This window comes from Fonsecaea pedrosoi, assembly GCF_000835455.1.
Source record: "Fonsecaea pedrosoi CBS 271.37 unplaced genomic scaffold supercont1.2, whole genome shotgun sequence".
Lineage (NCBI taxonomy): Eukaryota > Fungi > Ascomycota > Eurotiomycetes > Chaetothyriales > Herpotrichiellaceae > Fonsecaea > Fonsecaea pedrosoi.
The window spans coordinates 2553651-2580915 of NW_013550614.1; the positions used below are offsets into that span (position 1 = coordinate 2553651).

The following is a 27265-nucleotide window of genomic DNA, read 5'->3' on the forward strand; positions in this document are numbered from 1 at the left end:
CCGGCCGAACAATGCTGCCGTGTTGAGACACTCGCATGGCAACGATTTATTGGCATGGCCGCAATGCAGACGGATTGGCTCATGATAGCCGCTCTGATGCCTGGTCAACCCCTGCACACGAACATTCGAGTACTCATCACAAGACTTCTGTTGAGCCTGTCTCATACTGCGCATCTGGCATCGCATCAACTCTATCTTCTACGCCTTGAAGCCGCGGATAAGTCTCTCGGAAGGTTGCTTCCAGAATAGGACTAGGTGGGGATGCCGTTAGGTATGTCGGCAAAATGGAGCGAATTGGATCAACTCACCAAGCAAAGAGAGGCGTAAAGATCATCTGCTCGTACCGCAAATCCTTGTCCAATGCCTTGATCGGGTGACAGTCACTTACGACTGGGAGAGGTCCTCAGTGTTGCATTTCCAGATACTTCACGAACCTGTAATCTGTTGTCGAGGGTCGAAGGTTTGAATTTTTACGAAGGGAAAGTTGTGGATTCCAGCTTCCTTCTCCATGTCCTTTTGTAGCATGCATCGTCTTCAGGACATTCGAGGCCATCTTTTCAGAATTAGGTAGCTTTCCCTCCAATGACAAGTCCAAGGAGCCACACAGTGGAGGTTCATGCTCCCTCCGATTTCTCTTGCTTAGACTGCCGCATTGGGTTGTCCAGGGCGACCAGAAAGAGACTTGGTATTCTGGACCATTCGGAGGGAAACTTCCCAGCTCGTCATCGATTCCTCGGCACCTGAAGGTGCGTTCCACATTTCATGTACAGTGTTCCGATTTCCCGCTCGTTTTCCGGACAGTTTGACTGGGATATGTCCTGTCTTGCCTGCTACTATCCATCTCTATCGTATCTGCATTTTATCCTCGAGTGCTGCTTTCAACAAGAGTGCATTTGGGCAACCGGGTGCCCTTTTCCACTTCCGTGCAGCCTTTCCCATAGCATAACCAACGTTCAAAATGAGCTGGATACTGTCCAAGTAAGTCATGCCAGCTCCTGGCCTTCCTCTTGACAAATTGACGCTGTCTTGAAAACTCCCCCAGAGGAACGCTGTTTGTGTTCTTGAGGATATCAATGCATCAAGGAACAGTCACTGGCCACCACAAGCTCCCAGTATCTGCAAAGTTTTCATGGGGAGCCAAATAAATTCCGTTCACTGACTAGAACGAAACAGTCTTGCCCTGAACGGATGGTCATGGTCGAAAAAAGGCGAGCCTTGGGACTTCTCCGGAACCAAGGAGATCGTTGTCGTGACCGGAGGTTGTTCAGGCTTTGGGAAGTTGATGGTAGAACGCTTCGCAGGCAGGGCGAAAATTGTCATCCTTGACGTTTCTCCTCTGCCAAAAGATCTGCAATCAGGTACGTGGCATCATTTCGCGTGAAGAACCCGCGGCCGTGCTCACTCTAATCGACACTCTCAGTGCCAAACTTGAAGTACTACCGTTGCGACTTGACGAACCGGAATGAGGTAGGAGAGATTGGAGCCTCCATCAAAGCGGACGTGGGCGATCCCTCCATTCTAATCAACAATGCTGGCATTTCAAATACGGCACCCATTCTCAAGTCGCCTTTGGAAGTCGTGGAGAAAATGTTCAAGGTGAATCTACTCTGCCACTGGCAGACTGTCCAAGAATTTCTCCCAAACATGTTGAAGAACAAAAAGGGCCACATTGTTACCATTGCCAGCATGGCGAGTTTCATCTCCATGCCAGGATCCAGCGATTATTGCTCGAGCAAGGCTGCTCTGGTCGCTTTCCACGAGGGTGAGTGCCATTGGATGGCGTGGTCCTTCGCGGCAACTGACACCTTTCCCAGTGCTGACCCAGGAGTGCCGACACGGTTACGAGAATGGAGACTGTATCCAGCTGACCATCGTGCATCCATCGTTTGCCAGTACCCCAATCCTGAGGGGCCACGAAGGGGAGCTTCGCAAGATGGGCGCTTCGGTCATGGACCCAAGTGTGGTGGCAGACGCAGTGGTCAACCAGGTCTTTAGAGGGCGCTCCGGAAGACTGATCGTTCCATCAAGCTTCAGCCTATTATCTTTCATTCGCGGCTGGCCGATTTGGCTCCAGGAAATCTTCCGCAATCATCTTTCGCGGAACATGATGAGGTTCCGGAAAAATGTGGGTGCATGACCCCGTATCTTAGAAAGGCTCAAAAGTACGGGTCAGCTCCTTTTTTCCTTGGGACGTGCATGACGGATGATTTGGATTCTTGCATATATGGCGTGACCCAAGCGGTAGACATGGATGGGGCTTTCGTCTAAGAGACTTTGATTCCGCAGCATTCTGAGGTGGAAGTGCCACTAACACCGACGAAGGAACCGACATGGCGAGGCGCTAAAGCATATAGGAACCCTATCATGTCGAGGCCCACAATGGCCAACGTACTTGTACAGTAGCACGAGAATGGACCTCGAACACGGTACTTGTCCGACACAGCCACGAGACACCAAGCGTATATACAACGGCAAAGGGCCGAAGGCGGGCCACTCAGAATAAATGCAAGCTCCATAGAGTATCCCAGTCCTCTGCGTAAAAATGATTAGATGGAAAAAGAGGAAGCTATAAGTGCCGCCAAAAACAAAAACTACCACTGTCACTCCTTTAAACCTGGAACAGGAATGGTCTCAAAACTAACATGCTCCACACTTGCCAATCAGGGGGGAGGGCAAGAGTGGGGCTCCACTGAAAAGGTAACTCTGGGGTATTATTACATACCGGCATGGCGGGAGGACGGCATCTCGGTTCATCGGCTCTGCATCGCCTGGTCGTCGGTAAACAGAATCTTTGTCCATGTAACCGGCTATTACCGGTTCCTACTCGGCGCTCACCGTTAGACAGAGTCACGGAGGTGGTTCGTATGAGCCTTAAAAAAAGAATGTCGTTGTTGAGAAGTGGTGTCAGGGCTCGCTCTCCACAAGTTTGAAGGACCAAAAATCCCGCTCAATCTCAAACTCGATTCTCGCTTTATCTTTTCTCCATTCACAAGATGGCTTCTCCCAAGGTCGATTGGCTTGTCTTGATTCCTGACAATGAAGGCGCTTTGGAGAAGCGGCTGAAGGCAAGGCCGTAAGGTTCAGAGGCTTGCTGCGCAAGAATCAAAGCTGACGATGAGAAGTGAACATATGGATGGTCTCAAGCCACGTGTCGACAGCGGAGCCTGGGTGCTGGGAGGTAGGTTCTGTCTTTGCGTGCAAGGTGATATCTCAAACCGAAGAACTCATCTGTCTCTAGGAGCAACCTTGAGCACTCCGCCACGCGACGGCGAGGATAAAAAGTATACCGGCAGTTGCATTGTGGCCAGAGCCTCGTCTCGTGAAGAGGTCCTCGAAGAGATCCGCAGGGATGTTTACGCGAAAGAAGGAGTCTGGAATCTCGAGAAGGTTTGCGAATCTCTATGAAAAGCCGTTCTTTCGTATCCTTGCTGCTGACTTAGCCGTCGGAAAAGATCCAAATTCATCCAGTAAGTCATCGAGGCGTACTTCGGGAGCATCTGTTGACTTGTCTTGTAGTTGGCAACCGCTTTCCGTACAGCCTTGTAGAACAAGGCGTTGGTGAAAATACCAGGTACACTGGTCTATGCAAATCAGAAACGCTTCGAGTCCATAATTACTGGCAGAAAATGTGATATTGTGTCAAGAGTGCTAGAGTCAGTGCACTTGAGTCTCATCCCACAGCTCCTGGACTATAGGTCGGGTCCCTGGGCATTGTCCCGTACATCACAACACGTAACAGGTTGGTTTGTGCGTAGAAGCCATCTACTCGTACAATACGCGTCCATTTTCTAGCAGACCTCGTGATGCCACTCCCCATGGCGCCTTAGCGATTCCCGGCCAAGTAACAACGGGCCTGAGCCGGTGGCTCAGCAAAGCCATCCAAGGGGTGGAATCATTCTTGCCGAGGCGCGGTCAGCAAACAGCCAGTTCTTTGACATGGCTATGGGTACCACGGCTGGTGTGTCTTTCTCTCTCGTTTTTCAACCGCATATCATCACTATTGTCAATATCAAGTCCATCAATCATGAAACTCTTCGATGTCCCCGCAGGCGCTTGTGCTGATATCAGCATCATCGACTCGACGACGAGAATCAATAAACTCCCCACGGAGTTTCTAATGAGGCCACCGCTAGAGGGAATGCCTTTCATGCCGGAGGTTCCAACTTGGTCGTTCTTGATTGAGAGCGCTACCGGCCGCAAGGCTCTTTTTGATCTCGGAGTACCGCCAAACTGGAGGGACTTCGCACCCCCAATATCAGACAACCTGAAGAAACGTAACTGGGATATTCAATCAGAGAAGCATGTGGCCGACATTCTCAAAGAGCACCAGATTGAACCTGCGTCCATCAATCACGTTATCTGGAGGTAAGATACAACTGGCTACACCCCGCTACCGAGGGTATCTCGTACGGAACTGACTGGCCGCGCTTTAGTCATTGGCATTGGGATCACCTGGGTGATCCGTCGACATTTCCTCCAAGCACGGAGCTCATCGTAGGACCTGGATTCAAGGCTGCTTTCTGGCCTGGTTGGCCTAAAAAAGTCGACGCTCCTGTCAGAGAGAGTGACTTCGCGTAAGTCTGCTACCACTCTACTGTACTGAATGTATTGTTCACGGTGATCTGACCGAATATTCGGGCTTGATAGTGGCCGGGAGGTCCGTGAAATCAACTTTGACGAAGGCCAAGGGCTCCAAATTGGGAAGTTTAAAGCATGGGATCTATTCGAAGACGGGTCATTTTATCTTCTCGACACACCAGGTCATGCAGTCGGCCATCTTAGTGGACTAGTGCGGACAACTCAAGATCCAGACACGTTCATCTTTCTTGGAGGCGACTTGTGTCACAACGGGGGGGAGATTCGCCCGTCGGAATACATCCCTCTTCCCAGGGAAATCCACGTCGAGATCCCCTCTCATCTCGGCCCCGTCATCTGTCCCGGCGCAGAACTTGAGGCGTTGAACGACAAACGAGGCCGCGGCCCAAAGCAGCCATTCTTTGAGCCCTCGATGGGTCTTTCTATTGAAGAAGCAATCAAGACTATCACGAAAGTTCAGGAATTCGACGCCGACGACAACGTATTGTTCCTCTACGCTCACTCTGGGGCGGTCAGGTCCCACGCTGAGCTCTTTCCGGCCAAAGCGAATAATTGGAGGGAGAAAGGATGGCGTGAAAAGATGTTTTGGGACTTTTTGAAAGATTTTCAGGTGGCTTTGCAAGGCATGAAAGCTGCTATATAAACCTGTGGAGACGACGCGCCGATAGCCTGATGCCCACTCGTCGACATTATGTGAATTATGAAAATCAGCTCTTGCGTGTCTGCCATCGTCTCCTACCTCATGCGCTTACACAGGGATCGTAGACCGAGAACGGGGTTAACCGTTACCAACGAAAAGGAAAGCAATACCAATCCAAGATATCAACACGACAGTGAAAACGTACATTTATTCAACATTACCGCCGCAGCCACGCGCTGCCCGAATTCTTCGTCTTCAAGTCCCACGACGATGGTTCCTGCTACCTTTGGGTTCTTGAGTATCTCGTTCTCAACGTCCAAAGCCGAGATTTTGTGGCCGCCTGACTTGAGAACTATCAAATGTTTGAGTCGGCAGATCATTTGCGTGCCGGAGAACTTTGAGCAGTCCAGGCTTTCTTTCCTAGTGAGAAAGTTCTCAGCCATGCTCTGGGTGAAAGTTTTCACGCTCAAGAATGGTCCAGAACTGAGTCTCTTCTCCCGCCCCGGCAAAGCGGTTGGTCGGCAATAAGGCTAGGGGTAAGTGTGACTCTACTCGAATCGCGGTTATCAGGGTGTACTCGCGTCCGGTAGTCGGTTCAATCGTAAGGAGTGGCACCAGCAGGCAAGATTGCCAATGCACAGCACTTGTATCAGAGACCGCCCACTCTTTCTGCTTGCCAGATGGCTGCTGCCATACTCACCAGGGTCGTCCTTGTTGGTCCATTTTTGTCTGGGCCATGCACTCTGGCTCATTCGGCCATGTGGAAAGAGTTTCAGGGGACGAGGGATGGGAGCAAGCCCAAACACCCCCGCGTCGTGGCCATTGCTACCCCAGAGGAGACTTAACCGACCATCTGCACTTCCCGGGTTCCGTAACCCAGCTTCTGAATCATTTTGCTGTTGAGAACCGAGCAAGACTAGTAAGGGTTTTTTTTTTTGGTCAAAGGCATCGGCGGAGACAAGATTGTTGGACAAATGGACAATCCCCCGTCGCGCTCATCGCTCGTACGGGACACAAGTAACGGCAACGATGATTCCCTGGGCCATACGGGCAGCACTCCTGCGCGGATAAAGCCGCGACGTGCTGCAAATGGTGAGTCGTCCACAGTGCAAGCAAAGAGGGTCTCCTGTACTGAGACAGTTTCTCACCAGCTTGTCTTTGGTGTCGCTCTCGAAAAGTGAGATGCAACGCCGTCACTCGTTTCCCCGACCGGTGCAACAACTGCGTGCTTGATGAGCAAGAGTGTATCGTCAACGAGAGGAGGTAAATAAAGAGTTACTCCATGATATGGGACTGCAATGTTAATATGAAGAAACCATGCTAGACGTCCTCGCAAGTCCAGCAGTTTGGCTGGCGCAGGTCCGAGGCAGCATGGCTTTCTTCAGGAGCAAATCTTGGATTTGGACATGGCCAACGTCAGCACTGACTGTTTTCTCGATCTGGTGAATCACACCTCACCGAACAGGCAACTTTGGCAGGTCGGGAGCTCCCAGGACGTTTCCAACCGACAGTCAGAGCAATCTCTGGCTATGCTGGATATTTCTGGTCCTCTACCAGAACTCCACACCGATCCAGCCTTTGAAAATTCCTTGTCCACCTTTTCGACCCATCAGCCAGTCTCTAGCGAAGACAATAACCCTCTCCAGAGCTCTGACCCGTCTCCCTCTGGCATCTTTGTCTCTAGTTCAGACATGAACAGGGCCAGAAACCACTGCTGCGACTCAAGAAGGGCCTCAATCCCCAATTGGATTGCCGCGTGGTGTCCATGTGGCAAGCCCTCCCACACAACGGCGTCTGTGGCTGAAGCACACGCGTTGTCTGTTCCTCCCCTTGCAACTATCGAGCTCCTGCTTGGCTACTACTTTAGCTACAGCTACTGGGCGTCCCCAATTGCAAGCGAATGGGAGATTTGGGCCCTCCTTCATCCCCAAGAAGTAACATGGGCAGAGGAACAACGCCCAATGAGCTTGGCATATCTCAATGCTCTCCTTTTCGCTGGTAGTGCACATGCCACGGAGGAGGAATCCAAAGTCGCATCCTTTGCCAGTGTTCGCAAGATGCGGGATACCTTTTACCAGCGTGCCAAATTGAGCGACAATTTTTCGCATCAATGTACATCTCCCACTGACATCGTGTCACGCATTTAGGTCCTATACGAAGCAGACTGTGAAAATGATGACTTAAGTCGGGTACGATGCTGTTTGTTGCTAAGTTCTCAGCGAAAATACCCAGACGCTATGTTTGAGAACGAGTACTGGATTTTGAAGGCCCACGATATACTTCAACAAGCAATCTTCTCGCCAGATTCTGTATCACCATGCCAACAGCAACGCATTGGAGCGCAATGGAAACGCCTGAGGGCTATTTTCTCTACGAGGATTGGATACATCAGACTTGGGAACCGCTCCAACGGCGTACCAAAGCTTCAGGACGTTGTCCCTCGGCTTTCGGTGGAAGATCTGGAAGAAGACCTTCGGTTCTCTTGGTTTGTCAGTTGCGAACTCAAACAAAAGCTGATTCAGGTGCTCCTGGCATCGTGCGAGCTCACCGCAGACTCCGAGCCTCTTTGTAGACTTCTTACCTGGCGGAGCCCCCTGGCACAGACCGTGACTGTGTCATCTGGCCATAGTAATCACCCGTTGATGGGAGACGCAGATCGAATCGAGCAGCTACTGGGCGATTGGAAGTCGCGTCACCAAAGATTACTCATGGCCGACGCCGTGGATGACATTTCGACGAATCCTCTTAACTTCCCACTGTTTGTGTCGGAAGCGATGTTGAGGTTATTGTTCGAGTAAGCTCCCTTGTTGCTTCCCATGTGACGTGTCCTGACCCAAACTTGGAAGATACGTCGTTTCAGCCCTCCACAGAACCTTGAGTTCGGCCGAAAATTCCCATCTAAGCTCGTGGGTGGCGAAGATATGCGAAATATCACACCAAACTCTCAAGGAATCGGCGTTGAGAACAACACATGTGATTTCAGACGTTCTAAAGCGCAAAGCCATGCGATTTTTGAACACACACGCGTAAGCTGGTCCTCACGATTCCTTTTCCTGGCACACTGGTCTAATGCCATTTTCAGGGTCATATGTCTATCAGTACCATTGACGATGAATTACCTGACGATAAAAACTTCCATGCAATGCTCACCTCAGGCCGTCCACGACCTATCTACTTGTCTTCAAGCGATGGACGAATTAGCACTTCGATTTGAAGTTGTCGACTTCTTCCGGGCTTTGAATGATCAATCACTGGCACTGGCTCATCAGATCTTGGCCAAAGAGCTCCCAGCGGCCAAGAGCAACAACTTTGTCAACTTGTTTGCGGTCGCTCCAGTTGACGTGTCCAACCAGCCGGACGACCAGATGGGCAAGGACGTTTACAAAATAGTGTCCAGATTCCAGGAGCATGCTTTGGCATGCGGATGCGTCGAAAGGAACAAGTTCTTGCTGTCGATCCATTCCTGATCTCTCACGTCTGCGATGAGCGAGACATGAAATGAAGATAAATGGTGTCTGATGCCCATCAATGGAAAAGTGGGGATTCGCTGTATGCACCTGTCTCTGGTAATCAGTCAAGCAGGTTTGGAATAATCCCCGCTCTCATTGCTGAACGACATTCAATGTTCGTTATCAAGAGGTAACCTGAATTCGTCATCCACCCTCTGACATCGTGGTTCTTGGTCCAATATGACTGAAGACCCACCCCCCAGGAGGGAGGTCGAACACCTGGTTGCGGGGGAATAACGATGTCCTGGTCTGCCGAGGTACGAGTACATAAAAGGCTTAGTACACTACTACTGCTCTTCCGAGCATCCCAAATGATTTTGAGCTGGTGCTGGGCATCTCTTCCTGCGTGATAATCGGCGTAGTCTGTGGCTCCATCATCACCCTGGCGGCCCTTGTATGCCTATCAAATGATAGCCGCTTCGCTGCTCATCAATTCAGCCATGACTGGTTGTCTGCCAAGCTATCTGATAAACTTCACAACGAACGTCAACATTCCAGACACTGTAGACCTGCCACCACCAAATTCTCAAACATTGGGCGGACAGGCACGGCGCGACACACCCACAGGGTTGCAAGAGCGTCCTAAGATTTGACGTACACGCTGGCGTAAAGATGGGCGGAGACCAGCCCCCCCGGGAACGAGCACGAATAGTCTGCAAAGCCTGCCACATGCGAAAGGTCAGTGTCAAGTCGTCATGATGCGTCGAGATTGGTGAGGGGCTAAGCTGATGGACGAAGGTCAAATGCAATCTTGGAGAGTCGCGGCCTAGTAGCTGTCACAACTGTGTTCGCAACAACGAGACTTGTGAGCCTCGAGAAAGTGCTCGAAGAAAGAAACGGAGGCTGGCTCCTGTGCCCGAAAATCCCTCCATGCGCTCGGATGGCCAATTGCCATCACCTGGATTGTATGAGATCCGGGGGCCGGACAGGCCACACAATGCTGCACCTCTTCCTGACGAGGCTGCGACGTCAGCCTCCACCGAGACGCCGAGTCGCACTGGCTTCGTTGGCGACCAGTCTCACCTGGCCGTGGAGTCATGTGCGAAAAATCAGGTTGACGCTCTTGAGGCACATATTTCTGAATTGCCAAACAACCTAGACGAATTCACGCAAAACATCCTCAGGGCCAGCGAAGCCTTGGTCCTTCCCGGAGATTCCATCATTCGAGCAATGCACGACTTGTATCGCGATCACGCCTTTCATCGGCTGCCGGTCATTGGAGAGACGGACTTATTGTCTCCTGGCCACGGATCAACTTTGCTCTGTCTGGCGGTTCTCGTGGTAGGGTCTCTCCTCCGACATCCTCACAACAAGAAAACGCCCGGTCCGCTCGCGTTCCCATATTACCGAAACGCCAAGTTACTTCTCAACCTTGAGGTCGAGCCTGACAATCTCAACAGGCTGAAAGCCATGTGCCTTCTTAGCTCTTGGAGCATGTGCACACCAAGTAAGGTCACCTTGGACAGCCCGTGGCACTGGAATGGGGTTTCATTGAGGTTGGCCATCCAGATGGGTCTGCACCGTCGTACGACATACAGTGGCAGGTCTGACACCGGCGTTAGTCGACGAGTCTGGTGGACAATCTATGTGAGTTGCTAGCCAGATCACTGTCGCTTTACAGCTGACACCTGAGAAGGGAAACAATGTGCTGCAAGCCGTATGCTTTGGACGTCCTCTGCCGATCAGAGCCGAGGATTTTGACATCGAGTTACCCAAGCTGGAAGACTTTCAGACTTTGAATGATGCTAGCCTATGCTTCATTGAGTTCTCCAAGCTTGTGGTGATCATGGCGAGCATCGTGGAAGCAAGCATAAAGCGACGCCATCAAAGTCACTTTGATGTCACAGACATTGTCACTGGCCTTCAAGCGTGGGTCCGAGAGCTAAATCCACGGTTCAAGCTCCAAGATCGAGGTAGGAGACTGCAGTACTCTCGCCCAGGCTCGGAACTACATATCATGTATTGCGTTTGCGTCATTCTTTTTTTGAGTCTACCTGGGAATCTGCATCAGAAGAATGTTGCAGACCAGGGGAACCTTCTTGCAGCCTCCTGCATTGCTCGCCTCTACGAAGAAATGGGACATCGAGACGATATCAATTTCCTGCTCCCAATCCATGACTATTTTGCGATGGTGGCGGGAGCTCAATTGATTGCGGCGCTACGGCTACCTTCGACGCAATCGGACAGGCTACGGGAAGATCTGGGCATCATCAAAGACAGCATGTTAGCGACCATGAGTCTGAAATGGCCTGGAGCGAAGGCTGTATTGATTCGTCTACAGTACCTCGAGCAGAATGCGGCTTCCACCATCTGTCCAGAGACAGGGTCGAACGATGTAATGGGGCATCGGGAGCCTGAACGTCCTATTCAAGGAAGCCACCTCCCCAACCACATCCTGCAGTCGTTGCTCCCTTTCTCTAACATCTTTTGCGGGGTTCAACTACCGACCAGCAATGTTTCCGTGTTTCCCAGCTTGGCCGGACAAGCTGATCATCCAAACCCAAACACCTTTGACATGGTCACTCCATGGATCCTGAATGACGAATGCCTTGACATGGATGCTTTCGACTGTACGACTTGGGTCAATTTTGACAATCTAACGTCTCTTGATCACATTTAATAATCAATGCTGCCGAGCAGAAATCCCGGATACCGACCAAGGCACTTTGGCAATCGGCCACCATTGAACATGTCAACAAGATGACATGAGATCGCCGTTGTTGACGGGGATTGGACGTACCGAACGCAGCTCCGCAGAAAGTAGGAATCACTTTTGTCAATACACCCATGTATTGCAAGGCTTTGCTTTCCCTAGCTGCGATTCGTTGCGCAAATTCACTGGGGAGTCATACAGGAGATGGGAGGCGGAGTAGCTGTTACCGGTCGAAAAGGGGGGCTTCGACACCTCCAGCCACGACATCAAACTTTTGATTTGCTACATGAGATTGATGTTCTCCAAATGCTTCTTTACGGTCCGTATCATGTCCAAACCACTGGCGCTAGCGCTAATAGTGATCGCTCGTACATGGGCAGAGGTGCCCAGCGAGCTGCTTGGAGATGCCTTCCGACTCGGCCGTTGACCTGGGTGGATATATCGTGCAACACTTGGTGAAAACCACCAAGTGTTGCTATCATGGCTTAGGCTTCCCATGACGGACTGGCTAGAATTCGAACCGCCACTTTGCAGCGCGAGCTTACTAAATACCGGGGTACGGTCCTCGCATGTAGCCTTGGTCGGTTGTCGTTGGAGGAAACCGGTCCCGTCGACAACCCAGTTGCGCCAGTCTGCGTGCTCGATTCACTTCGGCTTGCATTGCAGCTTTTTTGAAAGAGCCGACTGCCGAGATTAGGCGGCTCGGTCATGGTGGCTCGAGAGGCTGTTACCCAAATGGCTACCTGCAAAACAACTGCATGTAGGGCTCGGGTTATCCCTGGCAGTGGCCAGGGTCCAGCAAGGATGATCACGATTAGCACACTTCTTCCGTGGACGCAATGCTGCTCTTTCCTCCTGAGGTAGGAGAAGGTTCAAATCAAGCTCATCATGTGTCCTGTTTGAATATTAGAGACCCATCTTGTTCAGATATCGAGCAGGGTCTCTAGATATAGTCGAAGTGTTCGTAGTCGGCAATCCCTCTTGCAGCAGCCAGAGGGTGCCTTGTCGTGTACGAAGAGTGCCCGTATTCCCTGTCGGTAAGAGCAACAGTTCCTCTGCCGCCCTGCCCGCCATCTATTTCGGCCCGAGTCTGGAGGCTTAATCACCGCTCTGGGAAGCGTCGAAACTTTGGTTGGTACATATATGTTAGGTGTTTGGAAGTTTGGGTCTTGATCTCTATCTTTATAGCGGCACATCAACCAAGAAGCTGTGAGCCATCGAAGATGGGCCTGACCGACTTTCAGCGCGTTGGCCTTATCGGCCTTGGGGCAATGGGGTATCCTATGGCCCAAAATCTGGCAAGAAAGCTTCCAGTTGAAACTAAGCTGGTTGTCTTCGACATCTCGTCGCCTGCGGTGGAAAAGATTGCTGGAGAATTTCCCGAAAAGGTGGAGAGAGGGAATAGTGCCAGGGAAGTTTTCAGCAGATCGGTAAGAATACTGACTCCGAACCAGGCGATGGTTGAGGAGCTGAAAAAGAACCCCCCCTTAGGATGCAGTCATCACAATGCTTCCGGAAGGCCATCATGTAAGATCAGTCTACACGGGACCTGACGTGCATCTCGATTCCGAGTGTCTCGAGGGCAGGATCTTGATCGACAGCTCGACCATCGATGTCGACAGCAGTCTCGCTGTCCGAGATTTTTTGAAGGGGGTCGCGCCAACTGCGTCATTTTATGCAGCACCGGTCAGTGGAGGAGTCTATGGGGCGTCTGCTGGCACACTTGCATTCTACGTTGGCATCACAGACTCTGATGGCAACTTTGAGACCGTAAAGGAATTACTTTGTTGCATGGGCGACAAGGACAAAATCATTCCCTGCGGATATCCTGCTTCGGGGCTGGTTGCGAAAACTTGCAACAACTACCTTTCTGGCGTTATGAACATTGCAGCGTGTGAAGCAATGCACCTGGGCGTGAGTGCCGGGCTTGATCCCAAAATCCTGCATCGTGTCATCTGTGCAGGGGCAGCCAGGAATGGCATCATCGAGCGAAGTCAGCCTGTGCCGGGCATAGTCCCAACTGCACCGTCCACCAGAGGCTACTCTCCAGGCTTCAAGGCAAGTCTTATGGCGAAAGACGTTGCCCTGGCGGTGAAGCTGGGGGAGACATCAAAGGCTAATTTGGTTCTTGGATCAACCGCCTTGTCCACTTATCAAAGCGTGCTGCCCGAGTCCGGAGATCTCGATTTCACGGTCTTGTATCGACATATTGCAAAGGGGGCGTCACACCAGCAGGAGACAAATGGAAGCTAGTGACCGACCCTCGGAATGCGACAGGAGATGCATGAGATGCATGGGGTTTGAAAGAGGAGGCGAAAATACTCGACGCTCGTGTCTAGTCCAAAAATGAGCGGTGGTCGTGATTTCGATCACAACATCGCGGGATCCTATTGGCCCGGCTATTCCAGGGCTTCTCTGGAGCCACGTATCAAGGGATGTAAACAGAAAGATTATTACCATATCACATCTCAATTGCCTCTACGTCTTGGCGACCAGCCTTTGTCGGTCCATTTTTCAATAATTGCTCTGCAAGAGCTTAGAGCATTCACAAAACCATTCACAGCCAGTAAAAGTCTGCCTCGGCAGTGTGAAATCTTGCAGCCTCTTCCTACCAAACATGTCTGCCTGCAGCTATTGACCAGGATCACAGTGTCGAGAAACTCGATGAGTTGCAGGTGCCCTGGACTCGCCTGGACGTCCATGGTTGCACTTGAGGGTGTAGATCAAGGAGCACGTCGCCCAAGATGTGGATATGGCCATCGCCATCTCCATCTGTCCCTGGCTTGGCTTTACTTGGCCTCAAGTGGCAATGGACCTTGTCTCTACTCTGAAATCCTTAATAATGCTAGCTCGCTCTTGAGATCGTGAGTATCAACTTTCGCAGAGCTCCACACCTATTTGGTGGCTGCCGAAGGAGACTGAATGTTCCTGACTTCAAGACTGGGATCGGCCTCGGCGATATTCGGCGTCTCTCTCTCTCTCTCTGTGTGTGTGTGTGTTTGTGTTCGGGGATATTCCCTTTGTTCACGGTAATTCTAGAACCGGGTCACTGTAGTGGATATGTTGAGCACTGAAATGGTCGCCAACAACACACGTCGCCCTCAATGCGTAGTGAACTCCTCGGCTGAAACGACAGTTGTTCTCTCGGAGGCAGGCGATATCCTGCTCATTCGACCGCAGAGTTGCCGACAGAGCATAGCGATCGGTTCATGGAGCCCGTCAGAATATGGTTTCCCGGCACATATGCTTTTCATACTTTGACTGCGACCAAGTGCAGCTGGACCAAGGAAAGCAACGCCAGGAGCGGTTTTCATAGAGCAGAGACATTAGACATTAGATTCTAGATTTATTGTGGTAGTGCCCATACTGCGGGATTGCATGAGCCGGTGTTGGGATTGTCTACTGAAAGTCTGCTCATGACACGCACTTATCCAGCCTTTGTTCATCTCTTTCTCCCATATTCCTCGTCAGTAGCAGGACCCGTACCAATCGATCGTCCCATGAGAAATGGCTTCATGAGTGGGAAGTGGTTGTCATCAGCGCCCGTGACAATGAATTCCACCAGGCGCGCACCAGATCAAATCTCCCGTTGTTATGCATCAAGGCTCTCCACCTCGGTCTCGTAACCCCATCCACTACCTCCTGTCACCTTCGGCAGCTGACCGTATTCGTGTTCGTGTCTGTGCCACTTTGTCCTTGAGCAAGGAGAGAAGGAGCGGCTAATGCTCGGTTGTCGGCATCTAACAACTTCCTCTTCGCCAATCTTTCTCGGTAGATAGGTATGCTCTCTTAGTCATTAACCGAGCTCCACATTTCTCTCGCAGGATTGATCTGATTCGGCTTGCTAGATTGACAGCGGTATACCTGATCGGTCTGCGACCTGTTTGAGACTAGCGCATCAGATGACCTTGTGGCGTTATCTACTTGGTCCGCTGCGATATTCAAGAACGTTAAGATATTGCTTTTAATAGGTTATTTTTTTCGGTCAAATTTCGCTACCATTGACCCGCCTATGGCTGACCACCCGAGACCCTTGGGGTCCGTTGTGACGCCGAGTACTAACCGGGCGAACGGCAAGATTGCTTGGGCTGAAGGTCAGAAATCTGGCAGACTCTACCTTGGAGAGACGAAGTTGACAGGACGCGGGTCGAGTCCCAGGGTTCCTGCGCCGAGGCGTTTCGGTTCTGATGGACGGCACCGTCAAGAGCCGAACGACGAACTCGGCGATATACCATAGGGATTCCGGTGAAATTCGACGACAGAACGGGACTCTGTACTGGCCGAACCGTTTTGAGGAGAGCGGACCGTCTGCGGAGTCCCCCACGGGGATCTCTATACCGCTATAGAACCAAAGCGGAAGCCTGTAAGCAGTGGATATGTATATATAGGCTCTCCATTTCCAGAGGCTGCATTGGACATTGGCTTCAAAAGAAAACTTCTCCCAAAATAACAAGTACTAGTATCCTGTCAAGCATCCCACTGACCATGACAATGGCGAAAAAGATTACTGAGCTTCTTCCGATTGAGGTGGAAACTGCCACCAACGAGTATCGCAACCTTGGTATTTCTGACGAAGATGCCGAGTTCTACAGAGATTTTCCTGAAAAGGACAGAAAGCGACTGCTCTGGAAGGTTGACATGAGGCTGATCCCAACTTTGGCCATGTTGTACTTGATCTCGCACCTTGATCGATCCAATATTGGCAATGCAAAGATCGAAGGATTGATGGAAGACTTGAAATTGACTGGTGTGAAGTATAACATTGCGTAAGCAACTTCCCCGACATTCCCGAGCTTTGTATGTCTTTGACAATCGCTGACGCGGAGCCTTGGTAGTCTGAGTGTCTTTTTCATCCCGTACATCTTGCTGGAGGTTCCAAGCAACATCCTTCTGAAGAAATTCAGACGACCGTCGATGTACATGTCAATCCTGGTGCTATCATGGGGCATTGTCATGACATGCACAGGATTTGTGAACAACTTTGGGGGTCTCGTTGCCTGTCGCTTCATGTTGGGCATTCCAGAGGCCGGTTTCTTCCCTGCGGCAAGTAAGTATTTCTCCCTCTTCAGTTGGGCACAAGAATACCCTCGCTCGCCAAGTGCTAACCCTTCTCGAAAGTCTATCTGATCTCAAGATGGTATACCGCCGCACATCTACAGACCAGGATTGCCCTTTTCTATTGTGCAAGTGCCTTTTCAGGTGCCTGTTCAGGCTTGCTCGCTTTTGCTATTGCAAAGATGGACGGCGTCGGTAAGTGGCAAAGGAATCACTTACGGAGTTGGGCGTGAGCCGCTGACCCATATTGCACAGGCAATCGGCCGGGATGGGCTTGGATCTTCATACTTGAAGGGCTCGCAACAGTCTTTCTGGGGTTGATTTGCGCATTGGTGATGCCTGATACACCGGCATTGTCCAGTCGCTGGTTGTCGCCGTCGGAAATCAGGTTCCTCGACATCCAAATCACCATCAAAGAGGGCGGCCGAGCATCACAAGAGGCGTCAAACAACAAATTCCGATGGGGAGACTTGTTCTCTCTTCTGACCGATTATAAGCTGTATCTTCAATCTTGGATTTTATTTTCTGTGGTTGGATGTGCCTATGGTGAGTCGATTTTGGATGGCTTGCTTGTTTTCATCCCTCTTCCGAAATGCTTGTCATGCTCAATTTCGTCCCGACCTAAGTCTCTTTCAAATGCAGGCCTCAAATTCACCATGCCCAGTATCACCAAGAGTATGGGGTACACATCCTCGCAAGCACAGTTGATGACCATACCTCCCTATGTGGCTGGAGCCATCAGCGCATACACATTTGCACGTTTCTCAGACAGGTTTCAGTGGCGGATGCCTTTCCTGGTTGGACCGTTGTCACTGATGGTCCTCGGCTTCGCCATCATCGTTGGTTTCGCGCCCAACATCACCAGCAAAATCGCACCTTGTTACGTTGGTGTCTTCTTGGTATGCATTGGGCAATACCCTTGCAACCCAGCCGGCTGTGCATGGTTGGCTACCAACTTGGCAGGACAATCCAGAAGAGCCATGGGTCTTGCATTTGGCGTGGCATTCAGCAACCTGGGAGGTATCCTAGGAAGTTACATATACCTTGAAGAAGAAAAGCCTGGCTATGCGACGGGCTTTGGTACCAGTCTCGCGCTGGCAATCTCAGCCATTGCTGCCGCCCTCATTCTAGAGGCATCCTACAAGCGCATCAACAGCTCGAGGTCAAGGGTCTCAGAGGAGGAAGTTCGGTCTCGACATACCGATGATGAGCTAGCAAAGCTCGGGGACCGGTCCCTGTTATTCCGCTATGCGTTGTGATTCGAGGTGGTCGAGGTAAGGCACTATATTCGCCGGCCAAAAAAATGGGGAGACTTTGTGAGCAAGGAGCATTCCAAGTCCCTTATCCTTGGTCAATTAGTCTACTGAGAATCTCGTACTCACCCCTGGTATCGTCCGGGCTCTTATGTAGTCTAACCAGGAAACACTTTTCTCCTCTCAAGACATTTGTAACATACCAGGCCTCGATGATCACAATCGCTATTCAACCCAAGTATTTCTATAGAGCGGGAGCCGCTTACAACTTTGGCGCCCAGGATTTGCTCGTCCATGCTGTCAACAACTACCATTCTTGTGAGGGTCAGCACACTGTCTGGTGAGTTTGTCGCAACCTTTTCTACAAGCCTGGGAGATGTCAGTGCTGATGCTCTTGTGCGTGCAAGTAGAATACTCACTGAACCAGGACTCGGTTGTTCGGCCGAAAGGAGTACCGAGGGAAACAACCTACAGGCGTTGACCTTGCTTGATCATTTGTTTGGCTATCCATTTCCACGGACGTCAGCCTTAAAAAAGATCATAAGGCAAAGGATCAACGTACTAGCTTCGCAATAACACAACAAGACACCTCTGACATTGACCTGGAGTCATTATTCAGACCTGCGCCGCATTAAATACCGCGAACCCAAGGGAAAGTCATGTGCAAGTGACATCCTGGCAGTCGGTCCCATTCGGCCATGGAAACTTCAAGGATCGTCTTCACCACCGCCACAATACCGGCGTTCGCGACCATGGCCTATTTGAGATGGCTCTCCGAAAGTGGATATTTGCGATGGAAAGAGCAGAAAACAGGCCCAAGTGAACATCATGGTCCGGTAGTGAGGGAGATAGAACAGTTGGTCCGGCTTCGAGCCCTGACTTCGTCTTTCTTGCTCATCACCCTTCACGCAGTTGCGTCTCAACGTAACCAGGATTTCATCCATAGAGCTCCTTCGGCAGAGTTGAATTCAGCCTCGCGCCATACTTTCCCTCCCTTGAGTATTGTGACAGTCGAGACTCGCACAATCCGGCCCTCACACACGCAAATCAAAAAGGCCCCGTTCAAAAACAAAAACACTCTCACACTCAAGTTTGAACCTCTGACCAAAATGGCAAAAAACTTATCACAGAACAGCTCAACCTGCTGGTCTGTGATAAGGAAAACTCGCCCTGTTGCAGGGTTGGTTTTTCTCGCCCGGTTTTACTACGAATTTTATACTACAGTGGTTGATGTCGTCGGATCGATCGATCGAGGGAGGGAGGAGGATTCGAATCGGGGTCCTGATGCCTGCTAACCCGGAGTTAGGTTTGACCTGACAGGACCCAGATTGTGGTGTGAACGGGATTCGAACTCGGTACTCGCCCTTGTTGTGCTAAGGGGGTCTTTGCGTGACAGAATTTGGAAAGAGAAAACATATATACAAGCGATTTTAATTTTGTACCGGTACCTCTGTGACTGGCTCCACATGGCGCTCTGCTTCACTCAGGGAGTCTCAGTACGACTCTCCCTTCAATCTCGAACCTCTCAAGCTTTCCCATGATGTCGTTGATCTGATCGAACTCAAGTACGGAGATCTCGGGCTTCACCTCTCCCTTGACAGCCATCTCAAGCAACTCATCCATCTCCTGCGCAGTCCCGACTGAAGATCCTACTATATTGAGACCTTTCCACAAGTGTTAGACACCTGCGTTGAATCTAGTGGATTTTGGCCACGGGGCATGGGCTGGCAATAACTCACTTCTGACACACATCATAAACGGCGAGATCGGAAGTCCCAACCCAGACTTGGGCAAACCGATGCACACCAGGGTTCCAAGATTTCGAAGCAGCTTCAGTGCTTGATCATACGCAGCGTCACTTCCGACCGGGACGATGGCGGCATGAGCCCCGTATCCGTTGGTTAGGCGTTTCACCTCCTCTTCAATCTGTCAATTCGGATGAGTAACTGGCTTCAATGCTCACGGAGAAAGGGCACAGACGGAATCTGTCCTGAAATCGAGGAAAACAGTTGCTCCGAGCTTCGTGCACAGTTCCCTCTTGGACTCCCCAGCGTCGATGGCAATCACTTTGTATCCGCGTTTGGCGGCTATCTGGACACCGCTGCAGGATGTTACTTGTGGTGGCCACATCATGCTATGGGACAAGGGAGGACTTACATATGCCCTAGTCCTCCTCCCGCACCCGGAATCAGAACCCAGTCTCCCGGACGCACCCTTGCTTTTGCCACCGCCGAATACATGGTCAAGCCGGCTAGTTCATCACAACTCAGAGAAGATCATCGGAGTCAGCTGTTGAGACATACCGCAAAGCAAAGGAGCCGCAATCTCAGACTTCAGTCCCGACGGTATCCTGGTGGCATGCTTGACAGGGGTAACGATGTACTCTTTCCAGAAGTCAGTCGGGAAATCCCCCGGAAAAAGTGTTGGGCGGAGCTTACGTTGAAAGGTGCCTCTTGTGTTCTAGAGACAAACTCAAATCAGCACCATCCGAACAGTCAGGTGGGATGTAGCTTCCATGAAAGGACTCACTCGTCCCGCGTTGATCTGGTTGGGACAGGCGGTGGGATTCATGGCACATATCTCGCACGTATCGCATGTGCTGTACAGCCACCTGTGCACGGAGTAATTGCTCCAGTATCAGCCATAGTCCAACACACCTCCACCTACAAAAGGGGTGGAATGTGACTGACTTGATCCCGAGCCTGGCATTCATCAGCTCTCCGGGGACATTGGGTCCAACTGCAACTTGTCAACCTCGATACTCAAACACACAACAAGGCACTTACGAGCCACCACATGCCCTACACCTTCGTGGCCCGCGATGTCGGTACTCATGGGCGTTTCACCATAGATGCTGTGTACATCTGAGTGGCTTTGCAAAAGAAAAGCATCAGTCTTCTGCAAGACTGCGGTTCGCAATTACAGCAACACAGTGAAATTGCTCACCAGAAGCCGGTATATTCCAGTTTCACTAGCACCTCACCTTCTTTAGGGGATGGCACCTCAATATCATTCCTGAGTTGAAGCCGCGCGCCGGGCTGGGGCTTCTCGAGCCATGCGGCGATCTGCGTCGTTGGTATTGTCGGTGCCATACTCAGTCCCGCGATTCCGCCTCTTTCTCTGTTTCTCCCAGCTCTATGTACAATGCAACGACGCAGAGGAGTAGGTGCCAGAAATGTGCATCGAATGATAGGAAGCTGCCCGTGTTGCGACCGACTACCTTGTCATGAGCGGGCGTCGACAAGGTCCTTCATGGCTGCTTACTGTACTAGGGACTTTCTCGCTGTCCCTCAGCCTTCTTCGTTTTGTTGGTGTCCCTTTGTGGGGTTTGTGGGGGAAGCAAAATCGATGAGGGCAATTCAACGGTGTCCGATGGTTACCCGTTTCCACTGTCTTTGTGCCTTGTCCGAATTGTATCTCCAGGTTTGCGTGGTGTCTAGACGTTTACGGGGAATTCAGCTGCTTATTTGATTCTGTAGCCATGCATGGGTGTTTGAAGACGCGATATCTCTGCAGTGGGAAGTGAGGGGACAGGCACAGTGGAGGGCAGCGGAGAAGCGAGTCGATTGGGGAGCAAGAACCGTTGTCATTTGAAATCTCGCCTTAGATTCTGTGATTTCTGGGCCATGAAGTCAAGTCTGACAATGTCATTTGAGCTTTGGCCTGCGAAACACCTCCCTGAAGGAGCCCGCATCCCACAATGCCATCCATTCCCCCTGACTCGCTCGCCCTTGCAGGTCACAGTCTTACAGCATCCAGGAGGTGCACATCAAGGGAATTCCTATCTATTTGTCTATTCGTACTACAGCAAACGGACACCTATGAGCAGCCAATGACAACGACAATCATGATGAACATTGTTGGGGAAATGCGCAATTTGCCGAATCACCACGTGCAATGCCATTGCGGCTGCGCCGTCTAGTGTCCACGATACATTTAACATGGAAAGGGATTGTTCAGATATCTGGGACGTAGTGGCAGAGCATAGTTGATCGTGACACGCATGTCGGTGTGAGAATGTCTGAGGTAGAGAGAGAGGTAGAGAGACGACGTTGGGACGCCGCACGCAGGGAAGGAAATTCAACCTGTCAGACAGGAACTAAATTGGGGGGTTTTGGTTGCACTTGGAGTGGTCGGATGTGTCAGACAGCCACATTTACCCCTCGTCGGCTCCGGGTATAAATCGGAGTCCGTAGACTTGGCATCAATGAAGCTTGTCACAACTGAAGTCCAGAGAGCGGATGATGGCGGTTATTCAATCAACACAGGGGAATGGTTTCTTGCGAATATTCTTTGGACTGATTGAAAGGGTACGAGGCTGCGTACTGCACCTGTGGCCCACCGAAAGGCAGATGTAAGCAACCGGATCGGGCGCAGCCTCGTTATCAATCCCCACAAACATACAAAAGAGAGCTTCTTCCCCGATATACCCCTTCTGTTCTCCCATCCTGCGCCCCGGATATGCTTTTGCCTCTGGTGATAGTCCTGAGACACACGTGACGAGTCATACCACGGTGCCTCGACAAAGGAGTACCAAGAAAGGGGGCCGCGATGTCGGATGCCCAAGTCCAGAAGGGCTCCCAAAGCGAACTACAGGATCAGGACCAGACGACACCACCACCGTCGTACAAACGCCGGCGCATAGCGCTAGCTTGCACCTCCTGCAGGAATCGCAAGTCACGTTGCAATGGAGCTAGGCCCTCTTGCAGCCTCTGCGTTGAGCTCGGGTTCGAGTGTATCTACCAACAGCCCGCCGCAGGTAATGTCAGACCTCCTCAGTTACAGCCAGGCTATGACGAGAGGCTGCGGGCTATCGAGGACACGCTCAGGCTGCTCGTCAATCGAAATCATTCTTCGTCGGACGCTTCTGAGCAATTGAACCCGCCAAGCCATCAGCAACACCGGTCAAGTCAAGAAACCAGCACAACTACTCAAGAGCCGCGACAGGTGCCAAATGATGATGAAGACGTTGCTATCCTCGACGAAGATGACTCCATCCAACAAAACGCCGAGGACTCTGTGGATGGCATGGCCGCCATCACCGACCCGGAAGAGACGGAATCCAGGTTCTTTGGACCCTCGTCGAACATAGCACTGCTCCGCCATATATCGGACGCAACTTCAGCTACTTTGAAGGCAATGGGGCAGTCTCGACACTCGGAGAGTGGACTTAATCAGCCCATCGTCTCCCGGGTAGCCTCGCCAGTCACTACGACTCTCTCGGAGACCAGCCCTATCGCTAAACATCACATAAACATTCGGTCGCTCCCTCCAGAAGCACGCGCACTGCACCTTATCAGGCTCTTCTTCTCTGATACCGGGATGCTGTTTCCCTACATTCACGAGCAGGACATTCTTCGTACATACTCTGCTGCTCGCCGAAACCGCTTCAGCGCGGTGAGCCGTTCATGGCTATGCCTTGTCAACGCCATATTCGCGTTCGCAACATACATCAGCGCTAAACCCGACCAGTCGGCTGAAAAGAATGCCGCCGAGTCGGAGATCTTTATAGAAAGGGCACAAGCTTTGTCGGGGGAGATTGAGATGAAATCAGCCAGTTTAGAAACTGGTAAGTGTTTGTTGAGACGAGTGTTCTGCGGTTCTCGATGCGAATGCTGTCAAATTTCCTTTGCGAGTCACTCATGCTGAATAACATCACTAATTGGCAACAGTCCAATGCTTGCTCTTGATGGCACAGTATCGTCAAGGCACCCAGCGATCTGATCAGGCCTGGAATCTGCATGGCCTCGCAGTCCGTGCAGCGATCCAGTTGGGATTGCACTCGCAGACCGCATCTTCAGGACTAAACTTGGTAGAAGCCGAGATACGCAAGCGGACGTGGTTTGGTTGTATGATCTTGGACAGGTAAGCATACCAGTGATGGAGCAAACGAGAAACAACTTCTCACAGGCTCTAGGACGCTAAGCATGACTTTTGGCCGCCCTTGCATGATGCCTAACTCTATAGTAAAAGTAGACCTCCCGTTGAACCAGAACTTGGAGCGGCTGTCGATGCTGGGAAATTCTGCGACTTCAATGAGCAGCTTGGACCCGCCAGACACAGTTTGTCTTTTCACGGCAACAATGTGAGGGTTTTCTTTTTGAGGCATTCGATGTTCTGTTGATTGACAATTGGCAGACAACTATACTATATTTTGGGAGACATAATATCCGAGCTCTATGGGGGTAACGTGGATATCGACCCGGGGCTTACCGTTCCAACAATGCTGGAAAGAACGGTCGTTCTCGAACAGAAAATGGCAGCCTGGAAGCATAACCTGTTCCCTCAGCTGCAACGGCGGCCGTGGGACACGCTCGATCCCGACACCGTCTCCCTCTCCGCCTGGGATCCGGTATTTGACAGACTGAGCGTCATCATCACGCTCCGATATCTCAACACGCGGATCCTCCTGCACAGACCCATCTTAAGTGCCTTTTTACGTCAAAGGGCACGGGTCAAGGTATCTGGGGAACCAGTCGAGCCGGAAGATCCCTTTTTCAACGATCTCGGAGAACGAAGTGTCAAGATCTGCCAGCAAGCTGCCTTGGAGATCGTCGAGATTGTCCACAAGACGAGTAAACCGCCTGCCTTGTTGGGGGCGTGGTGGTTCACCGCCTACTACAGTACGCACCATCGTCTCTGATCACTGAATGCCTAGTGCTAACCATGTCTGTGAAGCATTCAACGCGGCTCTGGTCATATTCAGTTGCATTTTGCTAGAAATCGCTCCGTCGAGGTTGCACTCTGTGAATAGCCCGTCAATAGCCACCAGCGACTCGTTGGACTCGGCCAAGATCGTCGAGATGATCACGCGGCTCCGACGGGCCATGGAGACGCTGAAGCGGTTCGGCGAAGGCACCAAAACGGCAAAGAGAATCAGGAAGACACTGTTGAAGCTCGTGCAGATATGCATGACACTGGTGCAGTTCAATCCCGAGCACGGCCCAACCATCTTGTCCGCTTTGTCCTCTGGACAGCAAAGCGAGGCTGCCCAGCTCAGTGGCCAGAACAGCGTCTCGTTGCAGCCCCAGGGGGCTATGGACGGGGGCATTGCAACGAACGGCCTGCTGCCGAGTCTGGGTCAAGACGACCCTTTCGCGGCGTTTGACATGACCATGCACCAGTATTGGACGGACAATAGTCTCGATCTGTTTGCGGACCTGGTCGGTGTTGAGCCAGGGTTGACTGCTATGATGGCTGGCTAGCTAAGAGAGAGAGGAACCTCAGCCTAGAAGCCAGGAACGAAGGTTGCACGAGACTGAACAATTTCCATATCTCTGTCGAGGAGAATCTCCAAGTACATTGACTGCTCAGAGCCTACAAAATTGTATATACAGCGAGCCTCGCACACTCGCACTTGTGACCGATTAGCTCCGTCTCATTATCGTCCCCCTTTGGCTGGGAACAACTCACCAAGTCAGCATGGGATTTTTTGCTTGGGCACGCCATTCCGTTCTTTCCCCGTCCCTTTCTCAATTCCTCCACTCTGTCTCCATCCCAAACTTGAACCCCACATGTCCATCTCGCTGGGTAATATCATAACGGCCATTAACCTCGACTGACTACCATCCATCCATCCATCTATCTGTCGGTGCCCCCGTGAAACAAAAAAAAAAAAGTACCAACAACTTCGACGCCCAAGGAATCCGCCCCCCACGATGAAAGTGCCCTGGACGAGACTGATCCGGTTCGTCGCGACCGACGGCCGAGTCCTGCGTGGCGAACCGATCCTGCCCAGCGAGGACTTCGACCTGGGCAACGTCACCGAGGCGGACCAGTTGAAGGCCAAGGTCATCGTGGGCGACGACATCTTCGACACGACCGGCCAGACCAAGGTGACGGACGAGGTGGTCACGGTGAAGAAACTCCTCGGGCCGCTGGCTCGCGAGGAGGTGCCGATCCTGAGATGTGTCGGGCTGAATTATGCAAAGCACAGTACGTTTATCATGATAAGTATCTTCCCAAATCACCGTGTGGCTGTCGATTATGCCGTTCGGGCGACGACAGTGGAGGCGGTTGAAATGCACGGAAAACGAGTCGGTTGGAAGTGATTGTTGACTGTGAGCGCGCGTGTATATAGTCAAGGAAGCTGGACGACAACCCCCGCCGTTTCCCTTTATTTTCTTCAAGCCGAACACGACAGTCCAGGATCACGATGCTCCAGTGGTAATACCCAAGCTCGCCCAGGATGACCAGGCAGACTACGAGGGAGAGCTGGTAAGATTCCAATCCCCTCGTTTTGACCCCTGGATTTTTATCTCGGAGCTCATCGCTTAACCTTGCATGCATATTCAGTGTATCGTCATCGGCCGCGACGCAAAGGACGTCCCCCTCGACCAAGCCCTAGACTACGTGGGCGGGTACACGGCCGGCAACGACGTGTCGTCGCGGAAACTCCAACGCGACCCGGAACTCGCGGGCAGGGTGCCCCAATGGGGATTCTCCAAGGGGTTCGACACCTTTGCGCCGCTGGGACCGTGTCTCGTGGCGCCCGACCTCATCGGGAATCCGGCCGACCTACACCTGAAGACCATCGTCGACGGCGAGACGCGGCAGAGCGAAGGCGTGTCGGACTTGCTCTTTGATTGTCCCTACATCATCTCGTATCTGAGTCAGGGGACGACCCTGCAGAAGGGGAGTGTCATTATGACGGGAACTCCAGGAGGTGAGTCAGTTAGATGTTGTGTCGCACTGCCCCGTCCTAGCCGTCTTCATTTCCTACCCACCTACCTACCTACCTACCTACCTACCTACCAACCAAACATACCTTTCTCTTCCTTAAGAGGTCACATATACTGACCTAGACCTAACGTGGCTATACAGGAGTCGGCTCCGGCATGAAACCGCCGAAATACCTCGTCCCCGGCACGAAGATGGAAGTGCAAATCTCCAAGATCGGGACGCTGCGAAACACGGTCGAGTTCGCCTGAGTGTGTGTATCCATCCTACTGCTGCCCACGTCGCCGTTTGTGTTCTAGCATTTAGCAAAGGGTAGACTTTTGAAATTGGGACAAAAGGGGAGGGGACAAGCAAAGCGATTAGAACAATCATGCATAGAATTTCAGAGGTCTGACAGCATTGGAAAATCCCGACGTTATGGATAAGCGTGCGTTTTCCTTGGATTCGCTTCATCCATCATCTTCATGGTCTTCTCGCCTTGAAAGTGTAGATGGTAGACATTACATGAGCATGATGCATGGGGAGCCCAGAATTGGGTTGGGCCCAAAATATGAGGTGAAGTCCAGGTCGTATTTTGTGGTGCGGTCCGATTCATCTCATGTACCCCTCGACTTTTGACTTGCACCTACCAATTTCGTGATCTTGGACGACCTCAAAACCTGCCAACATGAAACCTACCAGCATCTCACCGGATCCGACCAAATGGATCGTCCTGATGTACCTCGGCGACACACGAACCCCATCGTGACGTTCAGAAGTAGAACGTGAAAGATCACCAAGAGGCGAGCGCGCTACACCTTCGTCTTATGATGTCAAGACCATATCAAGGAGCACAAAAGGAGGACTGCGAGCAAAAGGGAAAAAAAAAAACATGGAGAAA

The 27265-nt window shown here is 51.5% G+C and overlaps 11 protein-coding genes across 11 annotated transcripts; 10 read left to right on the forward strand and 1 right to left on the reverse strand.

Annotated features, from left to right (window-relative positions):
- Window positions 1-958: 958 nt before the first annotated feature.
- Window positions 959-2137, forward strand: Z517_02873 (uncharacterized protein; the record flags this gene model as incomplete). The annotated part of the gene is made up of 4 exons (XM_013431981.1): window positions 959-978; window positions 1174-1358; window positions 1421-1762; window positions 1815-2137. 4 exons carry the CDS (start codon window positions 959-961, stop codon window positions 2135-2137), a joined length of 870 nt encoding a protein of 289 aa, XP_013287435.1.
- An 856-nt stretch (window positions 2138-2993) lies between these two features.
- Z517_02874 (uncharacterized protein) lies at window positions 2994-3405 on the forward strand (the record flags this gene model as incomplete). The annotated part of the gene is made up of 3 exons (XM_013431982.1): window positions 2994-3073; window positions 3123-3178; window positions 3239-3405. 3 exons carry the CDS (start codon window positions 2994-2996, stop codon window positions 3403-3405), a joined length of 303 nt encoding a protein of 100 aa, XP_013287436.1.
- Window positions 3406-4024: 619 nt separating this feature from the next.
- Window positions 4025-5239, forward strand: Z517_02875 (uncharacterized protein; the record flags this gene model as incomplete). The annotated part of the gene is made up of 3 exons (XM_013431983.1): window positions 4025-4365; window positions 4434-4574; window positions 4648-5239. 3 exons carry the CDS (start codon window positions 4025-4027, stop codon window positions 5237-5239), a joined length of 1074 nt encoding a protein of 357 aa, XP_013287437.1.
- A 1403-nt stretch (window positions 5240-6642) lies between these two features.
- On the forward strand, window positions 6643-7383 carry Z517_02876 (uncharacterized protein; the record flags this gene model as incomplete). Its single annotated transcript, XM_013431984.1, has 1 exon — window positions 6643-7383. The coding sequence occupies one exon, from the start codon at window positions 6643-6645 to the stop codon at window positions 7381-7383; it is 741 nt and encodes a 246-aa protein (XP_013287438.1).
- Window positions 7384-7473: 90 nt separating this feature from the next.
- Window positions 7474-8703, forward strand: Z517_02877 (uncharacterized protein; the record flags this gene model as incomplete). The annotated part of the gene is made up of 3 exons (XM_013431985.1): window positions 7474-8030; window positions 8083-8262; window positions 8319-8703. The coding sequence occupies 3 exons, from the start codon at window positions 7474-7476 to the stop codon at window positions 8701-8703; spliced, it is 1122 nt and encodes a 373-aa protein (XP_013287439.1).
- Window positions 8704-9615: 912 nt separating this feature from the next.
- Window positions 9616-11365, forward strand: Z517_02878 (uncharacterized protein; the record flags this gene model as incomplete). Its single annotated transcript, XM_013431986.1, has 2 exons — window positions 9616-10332; window positions 10382-11365. The coding sequence occupies 2 exons, from the start codon at window positions 9616-9618 to the stop codon at window positions 11363-11365; spliced, it is 1701 nt and encodes a 566-aa protein (XP_013287440.1).
- Window positions 11366-12621: 1256 nt separating this feature from the next.
- Window positions 12622-13651, forward strand: Z517_02879 (3-hydroxyisobutyrate dehydrogenase; the record flags this gene model as incomplete). The annotated part of the gene is made up of 2 exons (XM_013431987.1): window positions 12622-12828; window positions 12890-13651. The coding sequence occupies 2 exons, from the start codon at window positions 12622-12624 to the stop codon at window positions 13649-13651; spliced, it is 969 nt and encodes a 322-aa protein (XP_013287441.1).
- A 2238-nt stretch (window positions 13652-15889) lies between these two features.
- Window positions 15890-17712, forward strand: Z517_02880 (uncharacterized protein; the record flags this gene model as incomplete). The annotated part of the gene is made up of 5 exons (XM_013431988.1): window positions 15890-16164; window positions 16234-16445; window positions 16517-16648; window positions 16709-16999; window positions 17096-17712. 5 exons carry the CDS (start codon window positions 15890-15892, stop codon window positions 17710-17712), a joined length of 1527 nt encoding a protein of 508 aa, XP_013287442.1.
- A 1473-nt stretch (window positions 17713-19185) lies between these two features.
- On the reverse strand, window positions 19186-20798 carry Z517_02881 (uncharacterized protein; the record flags this gene model as incomplete). The annotated part of the gene is made up of 10 exons (XM_013431989.1): window positions 19186-19370; window positions 19446-19632; window positions 19687-19807; window positions 19864-19957; window positions 20010-20090; window positions 20145-20166; window positions 20236-20317; window positions 20397-20445; window positions 20493-20578; window positions 20653-20798. 10 exons carry the CDS (start codon window positions 20796-20798, stop codon window positions 19186-19188), a joined length of 1053 nt encoding a protein of 350 aa, XP_013287443.1.
- A 1459-nt stretch (window positions 20799-22257) lies between these two features.
- On the forward strand, window positions 22258-24911 carry Z517_02882 (uncharacterized protein; the record flags this gene model as incomplete). Its single annotated transcript, XM_013431990.1, has 5 exons — window positions 22258-23275; window positions 23379-23571; window positions 23624-23791; window positions 23845-24329; window positions 24385-24911. 5 exons carry the CDS (start codon window positions 22258-22260, stop codon window positions 24909-24911), a joined length of 2391 nt encoding a protein of 796 aa, XP_013287444.1.
- Window positions 24912-25364: 453 nt separating this feature from the next.
- Z517_02883 (uncharacterized protein) lies at window positions 25365-26636 on the forward strand (the record flags this gene model as incomplete). Its single annotated transcript, XM_013431991.1, has 4 exons — window positions 25365-25641; window positions 25787-25923; window positions 26002-26371; window positions 26530-26636. 4 exons carry the CDS (start codon window positions 25365-25367, stop codon window positions 26634-26636), a joined length of 891 nt encoding a protein of 296 aa, XP_013287445.1.
- Window positions 26637-27265: the final 629 nt, after the last annotated feature.